This window comes from Acomys russatus, chromosome 20, assembly GCF_903995435.1.
Source record: "Acomys russatus chromosome 20, mAcoRus1.1, whole genome shotgun sequence".
NCBI classification, from domain to species: Eukaryota; Metazoa; Chordata; class Mammalia; order Rodentia; family Muridae; genus Acomys; species Acomys russatus.
The window spans coordinates 44,806,724-44,822,754 of record NC_067156.1 but is presented as its reverse complement, the minus strand read 5'-3'; the positions used below and the strand labels follow the sequence as shown (position 1 = coordinate 44,822,754).

The 16,031-nt window shown below is 39.9% G+C and overlaps 1 protein-coding gene across 2 annotated transcripts in view; it reads right to left on the bottom strand.

Annotated features, from left to right (window-relative positions):
* Positions 1-12,594: 12,594 nt before the first annotated feature.
* The window catches only part of Slc12a2 (solute carrier family 12 member 2), a 68,160-nt gene continuing 64,723 nt past the window's right edge, over positions 12,595-16,031 (bottom strand). For both annotated transcript variants that reach the window (XM_051163270.1, XM_051163271.1), the window contains 3 exons: positions 15,501-15,636; positions 14,984-15,051; positions 12,595-13,287 (listed from right to left, as the gene is read on the bottom strand). In XM_051163270.1, coding sequence (XP_051019227.1) covers positions 13,152-13,287; positions 14,984-15,051; positions 15,501-15,636 — 340 coding nt within the window. In that variant the 3' untranslated portion in view covers positions 12,595-13,151. The remainder of the gene's footprint in view (positions 13,288-14,983; positions 15,052-15,500; positions 15,637-16,031) is intronic.

Here is a 16,031-nt window from a genome sequence, read left to right as displayed (position 1 = left end):
TCATCACAGATCATGATGTGCAAGGTCGTGGGGACTCCGGGAAAGCCGGGGTTATCTGCAGAGTCCTAATGTCATGTGCACTCATGGGCTTTTTCTGGGGTGAAGTTGAACAAAAACGTCCCATGTAGGGCCCATGTGTAATCTCTAGTAAGTGGAAAACTGTGGTAGAAAGCGTCTGCTGATTTCAGTCCAATAATAATCAGGTGATGTTTTCCTTTTCCAGTCCCCCTGCCCTACCACAGTCTAACTCTAGCACTAATCCTGTTTTCTTGCATTATCAAAAGTTTGGTGGTCAACATGAGGGCCTCTGGCCCAGTGCCCCTGTCACCTGTGTTTGTGTTATGTCAGGAACTGTAGGAGGTTAACTCGCCAGTGTCAAGAGTGGCCCTGGGCCGAGATGCATCATTTGGCTAAAACCTTCGCCCATGAGGAAAAGCCAAGCAGGCCACAGTCACCCCTGTGACATAAGCTACATTGGATTCAGTCTGGGAACGATGATCCTGTTTGAACTAAACTTCCTTCTATGACCTGCTCTTATTGAAAATGCTATCTCTACTGTGGCAGCTTGGGTACATGGCCTCTACTGTGTGCTGGGTAACCCTTCCCTTCCCATGGTAATGGCATTCTTTTGGCTGTTCTGGTGATCCTTCTAGTTGTGTGTAAGCACAGGTGAAGGTTGCTTTTGTGAAGTACAGAGGACAGGAAGTGGTTTTTGCCAAGAGCTCCTCAGCAAGCAAACATAACTGGATGATATTAAACAAATATTTCTCAGTATTTGAAATCTCAGTGGCTGATTGTGATCCAAAGTAAAGGGTGGAAACTCCAAACACAGAGAATGAGGAGGTGCCTGAGGCCTGGTACTTCTGGCCATGTCTCCCTCAGTATGGCCTTCTCTGCCCCTCTAACCAAAGCAGTGCAGTCCGGTTGCAACAGGTGCAAGCTCAGGTGTCCCATTGGAAAGCAATCGTGGTATGAGTTATGGGCACAAGGCTGAGAAGAAAATGACAGCAGAAACTCTGTAGAGATCCTATTGTCCTGAAGGAAGAAATGAGGGGACCCAAGCCTTCAGATCCAACAGGGGTGTAGGATTCCCCACTGTGGAAACTTGGGGCTTATGTATCATTTGAACAATAGGCTCCCCAAAGTGAACATCCAGGCAAAACTACCACTCTTATCTCATTCCTGCATCCCTGGGATGGAGCCTAACTGATCATGGTGGACCAGCTGCTTTCAGTGTAGAATTCTACCAGATTTTCAAAGAAGAGCCAATACCAATACTCCTCAAACTAATCCTCACAATAGAAACAGAAAGAACATTGCCCAAACTCATTTTATGAGGCCACAGTCACCCTGATACCTAAACCACACCAAGACTCAACAAAGAAAGAGAATTTCAAACCAATCTCCCTCGTGAACGTTGGTACAAAAGTAGTCAATAAAATATTCACAAACAAAATCGAAGAATTGCATGATGTACTCAAAATTAGTTTAATGGTCAGGACCAAATCTATATGCTAATAGAATTATTTTTAAAAACTATGCACTTTCCATGCCCAGTGTTATTTACTAAGCTATGTTAACTGTGTAGGGAAAGTTAAGTATACTTTGTGGGAGTTGGGCTAAAAACTGTTTCTAGTTAAAGTTGTTATTAAATTTTAAAAATTAAATCTAGAAAAAAATGTTCCTTGGAAGAAAAAAAGAAAAGATGCTGTTTCAGTACTATATTAGTGTTGGGGAATCTTTTCAGTAATTTCACAAGAAAAAATAAAATGTTTTGGCCTGATAAGCTTGGGAATATATAAAACATTTGAGTTTTCATACTTGGTTCAATTAAGAGTTAGGCTAAAATCTGCTGCTGGTTGAAGTAATTTAATTTCATATTTATGGATTTATCATCAATTAATGAGTATATAGTGTTTTCTGGATTTAGAGGTTTGGTAAGAATAAAAGCCTTTGTATTACAGTAATACGTGAGTTTATTATGATGCATGTAGAGACGTGAGGAAATGTAGTGAGGAGTGTAAATGCAGTGTAAAACTATTACATCTGGGTATGGAGATGTGTGTATGCATGTATGCACAATACATGTATGTAGTATTGTGCAGAAGTGCATTGCAAAACTGTATTGTCTATCAAACGTGGATGAAGTGGCACCTTATGATTTATATGCATTTTTTGAATATTCAACAAATTCAGCTGCAAGGTATTGACAACATCAAACCCTTAATAGTGATGCTGGATTACAAGCATCCTCCAAATTAAGAACCATCAAATGCATAGTAGCACACGTATTTGTGATAAATGATTGATGTGTCATCAGTCCACTAAGATGTCCTATTTAGGGATAGCCTTTTGTTACAATGGCCCTGAAATAAAAGAGGTGGGGAGTACAGTTTGATTACAGAACCCCCACTTGTTATGGCTCAGCATGAGGCGAGTGTGCCTCCACAGCAGGTTGCTGGCTTTATGGAGGATGTCTGACAGAGACTGGTAAACACAATGACAAGAATTTATTAGACCTGCTGTGTACAAGTGGTACTGCTGTATCCTGTGTAACATTAGTAATTAAGCTGGGCACAGTGGCTTCTGTCTCCGTCTCAACTTTGGGGCGGCCAAAAGCATCATCCACAAGTTTGAGGAAAGCCTAGGCTACATAGTGAGTTCTGGGCTAGCATGGGATACAGAATGAGGCTCTATCTCAAGAATCAAAAACAAAGATTGTAATATTCCCACAAGAAGTGAAGCATCATAAAGTAATTTATGGATTATATGTACTTTCTGTAGAATTATGCAAATGCTTATTTGAATAAGGAATAGACCCTAAACTCAAATAGACATTAATGTGTGATTATTTGCACACATACACCATCCAGGGGGTAAGATGAAGAAATGAAGATATTTATAGAGTGTGTCGAAATTTATATCATATGTAGGAATATTTACACAGTACTTGAAAACAAGGCAACTTACAGAAGAGTTTAATTGGGCTTCTGGCTCCAGAGGGACCATCATTAATCCAGGAAGCAGCACATATGGTGGCTTTAATAGGAAGCTGAGAGATCATGTCTTGACCCTCAAGCACAAAGCGGAGAGTGTGAAAAAGAAATGGTGCCTCCAGTCAGCTGACTGGTGTGGCTGTTGTGTTGGTCTTCTTTAGACGAACATGGTTTTGAGATAGCATGGGAGCAGCTTCCTGGTCAGACACTACCTCACAGGAAACACTCTGGTTCTCTGGTTGTTACTGTCTTTCTGACCTCTTTCCCACAATGTCACTTAGCCTCAGGTGTAGATTCCTCAGCTGGGGTTAGAGATCCCATGCTAAGTTGTTCTCTGCACTTTGGCTGGTTGTGGATTTCTGGAACAGTCTATGCTGGAAAAAAAAAAAAAAGCTTTTGTGATGAAGAGTGAGGGCTTCACGTACCTGTGGGTAAAGAATGGGTGTTCAGGATGAACTTAGAAGTGATACTAGTTTAGGAAAGTAACAGTTGTAGGTTTTCTTCTGTATCCGTGACCTCACCAGTGTCTACAATGTATTTATCTAAATCTCATAAAACTGGCTGTTTACTATCAGTGTGGCTACATTGTCAACCAATCAATACATTTTATCTGAAAAAAAATAATTGAAATAGTTTGTTAACAGTAACTAAGATCAGTGTAGAGATAACAAATATAAATATTTAGTGAATTGATCAGTATTTTAAGTGTATGTATCACATAAAACTAGCATTGATCATATGACTAGAAAGTAATGGGTATAAACATTATTGGAAACTAGCCTAGCTTGACACCGTATTAAACTGAGTCAGGATGGCTATCCACTGCCAGTTAGAAGTAATGATTTCATGACCCAACTAAGGATTAGATTGGAATCAGGATAAATATAGAAATGTATTTGATGGAGGGAGGGTCTTATGCAGTGAGGATAAGGGATTTTTTAATGTAATGATGAGCAATGTTAGAGTAAACAGTAGAATATTTATTTCTTTTATTTGGAGTAATAACAAGCCTTGGGCTCCTAAGCCCAATGGATTGTTTCTAATCTTTAAAACACACACACACACACACACACACACACACACACACACACACACACACACATATTATACACACACACATTACTTACTTAGCATCAATTACATACTTTCTTTGTAAATAAGAAATTTTAAGTTTCTGTCAGGGTTACGGTGTACTAAAGTTAAGCCTTGCTTAAACTATATTCATGGTATAGGGGTCCTAAAATATTTTTCTCTATAGGCAAGGGAATGGTACATATTTAAGTAAAAGGGAATTTTTTGAAGTTAAGGATTGACCAATGTGCTCAATATGACACGTACAGTTGCACATGCCATCACACTCTAACTAGTATGTAAAGTGAGTAGAGGGCTATGACAAGCTGTGTAAAATCCTGTTGTCGATAGGACTGGCAGATCTTTCAGATCTGCCCAGATGTGACCAAGGGACTCCAGGTGTCAATGTGAGGCAGTGGCTCTGATGTTTGTTGTCTCCTGCCAGTGACGATTAAACACGTGGACTTGAGGGACAGGGCAAAGTGAAAGCAAAGCTTTTAAAGGAAAGGTGAGAATCCAAGGAAAAGAAAAGGGACTTAACCTGCATGTTCACAGAGCTTTTTATAAAACTTAAGGCAGAAACTGCTCAAATATTGAGATGATTCCTACTGGGCCTGGGCTGATCCCAGAGTGTGCCAACTAGAGAGTCCATGCAGGTTCTTCTACGTCAACCACCGGAGATGATGGTATGCTGGCACCATGCTCACCCTTCCCAGCTCTGATTTCTACTGTTAGCTGCTGACTGTGGCTGTCTGCAAGCCACTGGTGCTGGCCAGCATTGCCACTGTTGACCTTTCAAGTGTCTTGCCAGTTGTTAAACTATTTCCTTTGTTCTCACATTTTTGTGGCCAGTTCACAGATTCATATATATATAAATCGAGATCCTGCAATCCCCAAAGGCTTGCATCTGGAGAAGTTGAGAGCACTGCTCACCAGAAAAAAATGCTGGCCCAGGATTGAGATTATCAGACCTCCTTAGAACACTCCTCTGACCCTTGGCTCACAGGAACAACCACAGAGAAACCCATGTTCACATAGATATTGAAGATAGCAATGAAAGGCTGGAACGGACAGGCACAGCCAACCATGAACTCACTAGAGCAGCAGTTTTTCATCTTGTTTATAGGTTGTTGTCATTGAGTAACTCCACAATAATGTGTAAGCTAGGAGCAGGGTTGCTGAGTGGTTAGAAGCACAGAGTTTAGCTACATTGACTTTATCTGGATCCTAGCTTTACCCCATGACCAGGACTCAGAATCCAGATCATAGCTATTAAAGACTAAATGAGACAAAGGATTTGATAGAGACATTTGCTAACATCAATCACCATAAGGCATATTAAGGGGAACATATCATTTAGCCATTCTAGTTTGCTTGGTTATAAAGAGTGAGGATATGGAGAAAGGGGAACACTCCTCCATTGCTGGTGGGAGTGCAAACTTGTACAAGCACTTTGGAAATCAATCTGGTGCTTTCTCAGAAAACTTGGAATAGCTCTACCTCAAGACCCAACTATACCACTTCTGGGCATATACAACAAGGACATTTGCTCAACTAGGTTCATAACAGCTTTATTTGTAATATCCAGAGTCTGTAAACAACCTCTATGTACCTCAACTAAAGAATAGATAAACATTTACACAATGGAATACTAAGCTATTAAAATCAAGGAAGTCATGAAATTTGTAGGCAAACAGATGGAACTAGAAAAGGTCATCCTGAGTGAGGTCACCCAGACCCAGAAAGACACACATGGTATGTACTCGCTTATAAGCAGATTTTAGTGCAGGATAAACACACTACAATGCATAGAAAGAAGAAAACCCAAAGGAGATAAATAACAAGGAGGACCCAAATCTTAAATCTTAAATCTCACTCAGAAGGGGAAATAGGATAGACAGAGGTACTGGTTGAAAAGAGGGAATAAGGCAGGAGAGAGAGCACAGAGACAAGTAAGAGTGGAGATTAGGAGCAGGAGGACAGGCCTGCAGAGAAAAGAGAAACTGTGCGCGGGGTCATCCCTGTGACAAGCTAAATCAGAATAGGCCTCTAGGAGGATATGAGGGAGACTATAGCTGAGACTCCTAGTAGCAGGGGCCATAGAGACTGAAGAGGGCACCCTCTAACCAGACAAGACTCTTAGTGGAGGGAGGAGAACACCAACCCAGCCACAGAAACTTTGATCCAAAATTTACCTTGTTTACAAGACCTGCAGGGATAAAGACAGAACATATAAAGCAGAGATTGAGGGACTGTCTAACCAATGCCTGGCCATACCTAAGACCCACCCCCATGGAAAGCAGCCAGCCCCTGACACTATTAATGATACTTTTTGCTATTCTTGTAGACAGGAACCTAGCAGAGTTGTCCTCTGAGAGGCTCCACTCAGCAGCGGTTCAAAACAGATGCTGAGATTCATAGCCAAACATTGGGCAAAGCATAGGGAGTCTAGTGGAAAAGTGAGGGGAAGGAAAAAAGGACCCAGAGGTGACAAGAGCTCCACAAAAAGATCAACAGAGGGGCCTATGGAGTTTAAGGCACCAACCAAGGACCATCCACGGCCTGGACCTAGGCCTTCTACATCGATGTAGCCAATGGGCAGTTCAGGCTTCATGTGGGCCCACTAGTAAGGGGAGCAGGGGCTGTCTCTGACATGGACTCTGTTGCTTGCTTTTCAATCACTTCCCCCAGGAGGGACTGCCTTGCCAGGTCACAAAGGGAGATGATGAACTCAGTCCTGGTGTGACTTGATGAGCTGGGGTGGGTGGGTGGGTAGGGGGCTCCTTTTTTCAGAGCAATAGGGGAGGGGCATGGAAGAGGTAGGTGGGATTAGGAGAGGAGGGTGGGGCTATGACTAGGATGTAAAGTGAATAAATGATGATGATGATGATGATAAAAGAGCTACATTTAGAAATGAACAAAATACCTGGTAACTAGACTCCAAAACAGATAGTGACTCAGTTTCTCTGCCATGTTCAGATGAACCATGGCAAATTACTACTTAGAGCAGCCTTAACAATAACAGGTCACAGGCTCTATCTTTCCAGTCCCTCTTCTTTCTCACTTTTATGGGGAAACCCCTGCAGGTGAAGCAGGCATATGACTCATGCCTAACCAATGCCATCACCCAACCAGAGGGACCGTAGTTGCTAAGCCAAGCTCACTGATGTTCTTCCCTCTTCTCCAGAGATGACAGACAATCTCCCTTTTACTGCAGGCATATAGCTAAGCTGCAGGGGCTCAGGGTGGCATTTTCCCAGAAGTCATCTCACATAATGGAGTAGCTTGGCCACCTTCCTGGACTTCCTTCGGTATTAGCAACTTTCAGGTTCTGATCTGGCCACAGACAAAGAACTAGTAAGTTTCAATAATTGAGTCCATAGCCGCTGTTAAAAGGGGGTTACTAGGAATGCACCACATAGAAACACTGGGGAAACAATTCCACGAGGAGGCCGAGGAGGGAGGGGCAGGAGGGCCAGTTGTATGAAGTATGACTGTGGTGGTGCTGGGCATAAACTATTTTGCCCATGCCAGGGAAGCAGCTTAAGTGAGCGTTACCGGTAGATTCTGGTGTGAGCTAAATAGTGACAGCCTGGGAACCACTGTTGTCATCAGTGTTTCAATACACAACACACCTGTGCTGTGTGTTTTCTGGAGGGCAAGAGGGTAAAAATCCCAGGTGTATGAACATAAACAAAGATATCCGCCATGGATGCGTCCAGGAAGCGGACCACACTGGCATAACAGAATGCAGGCTGTCATCCTGAGACTAGGATCTGGGAGCTAACAGGAGGTGCTGGCAGGATCAGCATGTCTTTACATCAGGGAATAAAAGGATTTGCATTCTTTACAATTCACTGTTTTCTAAAGGAAAGTATAATAGTTAGTTTAAATTAAAAAAGGGTTGGGGGCGACAAATCTTTTCAGTCTATGAGCTTCTTGGTGCACAGCTTTCCATCCCAGTGTCATCAGTGTCCTTCATCACTTTCAAAGTGTCCTTATCATCTTCTAAGTATCTTAGTAGAGCATTTTAGGAACTTAAGGGGTAGTCATTGTTTAAGCAGAATTGTAGACTGAAAAGTAATCAAGAGTCATTTCCTTCTGGGGTTTCCAGATTCAGGGTCCCTTGACTCTTTCTTTCTGGCTACCCATCTCACTCAAGTCTTTCTTTCCAGCCCATCTCCATTTGTGTCACCCATAAAGCTTTAGGAACATTTTCTCTGAGGGACCTCCAGTACCTACACTTGGCTGGAAGGCAAAGGATGGTATGCAACATCCCTCCTGCCCTCCATTCTAGGCTCTAGTCATGCCATAGTCTGCTTGCAGGAGCCTCTCCTCCCTCATCTCTAGATTTTTTTTTTTTTTTTTTTTTTTTTTTTTGTAGACTTTTTGTTTCGATCTGTCTGTCTTGGCCTATTGCTTGTTCTGATGTTTGCTTTTAATTGGGATGTTTGCTTTGAAAGAAAAAAAAATATATATAATGGCTTGGAAGAAATGTGTGGGAGAATCTGGGAGGCATTGGGAGAGAGTGAAAACATCAAAATACACTGTGTGCAAACAATTTTAATTAAAAAAACAACAACAACCTGTGGTTTATTGGTTCAACATACCCAGTGGTTCTCAACTCTCCTAATGCCGAGACACTTTAATACAGTTCCTTATGTTATGGTGACCCCAACCATAAAGTTATTTTCATTGTTATTCCATAACTTTAATTTTGCCACTGTTATGAACTGTAATATAAATATCTGATATGCAGGATCCCAAAGGGGCTGCAATCCACAGGTAAGAACTGCTGTTCTAAACATTGCTCATTTACAAGTCTGGTGATGGTGGCACACGTCTTTAATCCCAGCACTCGGGAGGCAAAGGCAGGTGAATCGCTGTGAGTTTGAGGCCAGCCTGGTACAGCCAAGGCTACACAGAGAAACCCTGTCTCGAAAAAACAAACAAAAAATTACAATTGGCTTAATTGAATTTAAAATGTAATAAAGCAAGCACACCTTGTTCATTTTATCTTCTTCCACGTAGCCCTGTAAATACGAAATACTGCCTTCTTAACTTTAACATTATCTTTGTGTATGTCTGGTACCAAGTAAAATCTAAAGGTAGCCTATGAAATGTTTTTCTTTTTACTAAGTTACATCTTCTCCAATGCAAAATCTTAACAATTCTCTAACAAATGCTTCAGAAATACTGATACAATTTTACCAAGAAATGAGTCAAGGACCACTCTTCCTATATCATGGATCAAAAAAAAAAAAAGTAAGTTTAGCTTTAATTGCAGGTAAAGCCTATTAGACATTTGTACTCACATGCAAACAGCTGGGAAATTGGTCCTTGGTCTGTAAGGACAGCACCAAGGAAGTGACAAGTCCACATCTTCTCTAGAAGGATGACTCGATTCTTATTTTGCCAATAGGTTTATAAAAACAATTAGACTAGTTCATACGCCACCCCCGATGTCACATAGCTTAGCCCATTACATCTTGCAATGTTCCTATCTCAACTACCTGAACAAGATGGAATTTCTTAGTGCGTCCAAGGACAGCACCTACCTTTACTGTGGGTTTCTTCAGTCTCTGATCCCCTTGCTGCTACATATTAACAACTGCCTATCAACTGCAACTCTCCTCAGATGAAAAGAGTAACCCTACTGGGTTCTGTTTAAAACTAGAATGCCACAGTAACTTTTGAATTCCTAAGTTCTCAAAGACCCAAGTAAAGTGGCTCAAATTGTAGCTTATTGAAGAACAAAAACCAAAGACCTTAAGTGGGACCATTTGGTTTAAGCTCTATGATGGCAGCCTGAACAAGCACTTATTTGCAGCTGTACTGTGAGTGCTGGGTAGACTTGAAGGGCAGAGTGGGAGGGGAGTTTGTAAGTGTCTGCTCTATCTCAGATGTCTTACTGAGCAGCAGTGAGTGCATAAGACAAATCCCTGGCTCTGGCCAATGTCCTTAGCAACTTCCACGACCTTTAACAAATTTCATAACTGTTCTAAGCTGCTTTCTCAAGAGTGAAAGCGATGTAAGTAAGAGTCCAGCACATGTACCCTGAAGGGTCCAAATGAGAAAGGGAAAATGCTTTATAAAACTGCAAATCAGCTTACTAAAAAAAAAAAAAAAAAAAAAATCCCGAGGGGGGGGGGGAACCAAAAACCAACTTAAACTCAGGGAATATGAATTTCTTTAATCTTTTAGTTTCCTCTGAGAAGTCTGGCCCTAAACTAGGAATTAAAAAGTGACATCAGTTCAAAAACAACCATACTGTGCTGTGCTGTCTACAGTTCAGTAAAGTCAGCAGCAACAGTCATCCTCCTGAGACTGGAGATGTAAACAGTTCACTCAACTTCCTCAAGACCACTTCAAACACAGACACTACGGGAGTATTGGTCACTTAATTGGCAGGAAACCACAAGGCTGGCAAAGATGAGGTAAAACTAACAAGAGATATTAACGTTTTTATAACTCCACTTCCTTTATTGCAGCAACTTCTGTACAAAGCAGCAACTGCAATACTCGGGGTTAAAACATTACAAAAGCATTTGTGACAGGTAGAGTACAGTATTATCAAAATATTACATCTTCAAACTTAGCAGATAATCACCAGAGCTCAACTCTTTAAATTATTTCCATAGTCTTAAAAAAACACATATATCAGAAAGAAATATGAAAAGAGTGTAAAGGAAAATCTAAAGCACAAAGGAAACAACGCAACAAATAAATATTTGATTTAGTTAACTGTTAATAATCAACACCAACATTCTCTTTGAATGTTTCACCTATCATTAACAGTGAGCTCAAATGCCACTGCATAATTATTTTCAAGTTATTATCAATGATTAGGACTAAAAAATAATTTGGCATCAAAATAATCAAAATTCGACATAAAATAAAAACAGCTTTAATACTAGCTAGCATCTCTAATAAGTAATTGTTGAAAATTCTCATTTTTAGAGTACTAATGAAACCTTGATAATGTCTGACCTGGTATCTAGTGGTAAGTGAGCGTAATGTAGTTTTTAAAGTGGAAAGCTTCTTACATTATTTCACAAACAATATTACCCTCCCTATTATGTGTACTGAAATTTTACGTACTTTATACACACTATGATGTATGACATTTAGTTTCTATAGTAGAGATCACAATGAAGTTTCCTGAATGAGAAAATAAAAATAAAAGGCAAGTGCACCTGTGTACATTTCAAGCTAGGAGTATTCAGCCCACACCCTATTACCCATTCAGAAAATTCACACATGACATGGTTTACTGAATTTGACTCCTCTATACTGCCCCCAAACTCTGCAAAATTTACAATAAATGGAACAATATTGTAATCTAATGTAAGAAAAACTTTTTAAAAATCACTTAACGTCACTTTCTTGATATTCTGAATGGAAATGAGCAGATATCCAGCTGATAAATTTATTAATTTTGTCTGTATCACGCAGCAGAAACACTGCGCCACTGGGAAGGCTGTTCTGACATCCCTCGGGATGATGAAAGTCTGTGTATGTTCTCCACCGAGACTTGGGGATCACCTACCTGACAGCCCTTTCCCTAACCAGGTAACTGTATGGCCTTCTTCAAAGTGTCTTTGTCCTTCATGAAACCTGCAACCTTTTGATCTGACTTCAACATTTACTTTTTAAGAAATGTAATCTACCAAATTGTGATCACTTTAAAAATTTGAAACACTGGCAACATAAATTTCATTACATATACACATATGCACCTGTGTATGATAACATACACACATACAAACATGTAGACATGAATCCCTTGAAATGTTTTTAGAAAATCCTTCCTTGAAAAATGAAAACCTTCACATTAACAACCGTATATAAAGCTTTCAAGACGGCACATGAGCACTGTCAAGTGCACGAGTAGACAAGGAGGTCAAACGCACAAACTGGCAGTTTTCTTTAACACAAAAGTTTTAAAGTATTAAGAATGGATTAGATTTCAATGTTCAGAATAATCTGTTCGAACCTGAGTGTATTAAGACTAAATGTACTTGACACTTGAATATATTAAGCCTAAAACCATTTCACAAGAAAAGAGTGGTCCATTTAACCATTGAAAAAATTTTAATTACTTTTAAAAATAAATGATGGTATAGGATAGTGAAACCCCCATAATGTTCATTGAAATGTTCTATGAAATGGCATTGCTTTGTCTAAATTTCCTCCCAAAATATCTGTTAGCATGTCTTAAAAGTCCCTCACATTTGAGAGGAAACTCTAAATTAGAACAGGTCTTTTAAACAATAATACAAATGATCTTAGGGTTTTACTTGAAAAAGGATGAGTGATTTTTCATCATTCTCCACGAAGTACTGGGTAGATCTTGAGCCTTCTCTATGATTTAAAAGAAATAATGCATGATTCCAATTGAGAGTTAAAAATGATATTTTGGGCCTGTTTTTCCTAGCTCTATATGTACATATACTCATGTACACCTAACCTTGGGCTCTATTTTTTTTCTTTTTGATACTTTCACCATGTTTTATATTTTATTTCATATTTTATTTTGTCCTAATCCTCTTTAGTATCTAACAGATACCTTTACAAAAGTAATACAAAACACACATTACTCAACACTAACTGGTCAATGGGAGGAGAAAAGCAGTGTCCACTTAAGGTGACAGAGATTAGAAATAAAAATAATATCTGAAGGCAGAGTTCAAACATTCTATAAATTTACAAAAGATGATAGATATATGGATGAAATTTGGTTAATTTCAGAAGGCACCTCAAGGCTAAAGGCTTTTGTACTCCTTTCATCAATCAAAAAAAAAAAAAATACACTCTTATTGCTTTCAAGTAGCAAAGGAAAACTTTACTCTCATGAACTTCAGTCCAACATGAATCACCAGTCATTAAAATTGAGCTATGGCGTAAACTAGAACTGAAGTCTCTGTGTGTCTCATCAGCGGAGCGACTTTCCATGTGCTTTCTAATAATGACGTATGAAGGAGTCCCAGCTCCCCTGTGATGCTGAGGTGATGCTGACGATCTCAGCCACTTCACTAGGCACTGAAGTACCATTCTCGGAGGGAACTCCACGATGCAGAACAATTAGGAATAGAAGGTAAGGACGCTCTGGTGATTCCCGCGAACCAGGAGGATTGGCGGCAGGTCCTTAGACAGAACTTCTAACCAAGCCATGTACAGAGCACTAGACACAGCACCTTTCCGTGCAACTGGGAGACTCCTGAATCAGAACGAGAAAGACACTGAGCAATGCTTTAGAGAAAAAAGAAACAATTATTAATTAGGTCCCAATTCCTGTAATAAAATGCTTCTGAATGAAGGGGAGCTCTGAAAAAAATACAGCAGTAACTTCTATACATGCTCTCTTTTCACTGTCCCCAGCTTTCCGGGGTTCGACAGATTTTCAAACATTTATCCACTAAGAGTAAGTATTCCTGAGAGCTTCATATTTAATACTAATTCAAGCTTTCCCTTCACTAAGGATAGGATTCTTTTTTAATATTGTTAATTTATTCATATTACATCTCAATTGTTATCCCACCCCTTGCATCCTCCCATTCCTCCCTCCCTCCCATTTTCCCCTTACTCCCCTCCCCTATGACTGTGACTGAGGGGACCTCCTTCCCCTGTATATGCTCATAGGGTATCAAGTCTCTTCTTGGTAGCCTGCTATCCTTCCTCTGAGTGCCACCAGGCCTCCCCAACCAGGGCACGTGGTCAAATATGGGGCAGCAGAGTTCATGTGAAAGTCAGACCCCACTCCCCACTCAACTGTGGAGAATGAAGGATAGGATTCTTCAGAAAAAAAGCATGTAAGTCAGACAGTGGAAGTTACAGATGAAAAATGAAATATAATTACCTCTATTAATTTTACTTTTTCTTGTGAATTTATTTCTATTTATAAAATATGGTAGCAACCCCTTGACCTATAAAGATTCATTCTAAATTTCTATGGTATATTGTCTTCCATTATAGAAATCTACCCACTGTCAGCACAAATTAAAAATGTGCTTCATGTTACCCTAACTGTTCTTTGGTGTCACTGTCATGGTTTTAGATAAAAAGCATTACAGAAAGTCACAACTGGCCACAATGCATAGAGCAACTGGATTTGGGGTACTTAGCCCCATTTGATGCATCTACAGCACAACCCCTATACCTAAGGCTCAGGGAGCATGGCTAAAGAGAGGACAAAAAGACTGGAAAAGCCAGAGGACCTGGATGTCTGCTGTGAGTTAGTGCATTCAATATATGACAGGGAAGTTGTAGGCATGAAATAAGACCTGAACAAAGACAACACCAGCTGGCATGCCAGTGTGGATGGAAGAAATTTCATGAGGCATTACCCTGGATGAAAAGCTAAAGGCTTTTCCTACTCACGGATGAGCCCCCTAGTTGGTCAGCCAATTAGTGGTCAGCCTTAAAAACATATACATATGAGCAACACTAAATTGACTCAGTGGTATGTGTGTACAAGAATTTATTTTAACAATCATTTAATTTATCATAACAATTAAAGAAAAGGCCAGCTGGGCAAGTGGGTAACTTTGATGAGTTTGAGGCCAGCCTGGTCTGCAAAATGAGTCTAGGACAGTCCAGGCTACAGACAGAAACCCTGGCTCGAAAAACCAAAGGAGGTTGGGGGGGGGGGAGGAGAGAGAGACGAGGAGAGACAGACAGACAGACAGACAGACACAGAAAGAAGCACAAATTTGAGAGGAAGCAAGCTGGACATGGGAGGAGTTGAGAAGCAGGGGAGGGAAGAAGAGAATGAAGTAAATATAATACTCATATATGAAATTCTAAAAAGAACTTAAAAAAAGGTTAAGTACTGTTATCATAGCAAATACAGAGAGAAACAGATACAAGCTACACCTTTATAAAAATAACCTAAACCTTACCCCAACAATACTTACATGACAATTATATTAGCTGTGCTTGAATGCTCCTTTAATAATTCATTTAACCTGATCTGCCGATATGTCTGAAATAAAAAAGAATAGAGTCATTCCTAAATACCCCATAATTAGAACTGTGGACAGCGTAAGGCAGACTGTAGGTCAGTGTACAATGTGTACACCTATGTAGCTATGCGCTGGATCTTTAGCACTACCAAAGGAGGAGGAAAGGGAGGAAGGAAGAGGACAGAAGAGAAGAGGAAGAAAAAGAGCAGCAGGCTCCTCAGCAGGTACCATGGCTTGTAAAACGAGCAGCAAAAGCAAAAATTTTGTATAATAAAATACCATTTAGATAAATATTTGATGCTGCTTCCCAATATTCATATATAAAATGATCCTAATAGAGGTTTAAGGTTTAATTTACATGACTATTTTCCCCTGTATCAAATCAGTGCTTGGTATTTGCAGCATCAGTAATTCTAATTCTATTGGACCACATGTAAGATTAATGAAAAGGAAGCAGAATGAAGAATACCTTAGTCTTATAAAGCTCAAGCTCATTGTCTGTTATTCGCCAAGGTTCATCTTCTTTCATTTTATCTGCAATTTCCTGTTCTTTGTCATCTTCATGAAGTCTATACGGCTCAATCATGTCATCAAAAGTGACAATACTTTAAAAAATAGAAAGAAAACTGACAGTCTTATTTTGAATTATGTATCAGAAACATCTTAAATAGTAAACAATAACTTGTAACGAGTTTTATAAATTAGTTAGAAAACAGTACATCCAGTCTCCCACACTGAGCAGATTTAGTCCTTGCCTGAGTCAACCCCTCAACTACAGGCTGACATCAGCCAAAATGATTCCTGAGTGATATGTCAAATACAACTTTGCTCAAATAGCAAATCTTTTCCAACTCAAGGGAAAACATAATCCCTATCTCAGCTCTGTAACTCATTCAAAACATGCCTAAAAATAATTATAATTATCCCTGATAAAATACACAGACAATACCTGCCTCTCTGTGCCATTTTCAGGAAGACCATCTCAAGAGTAGAAATTGTT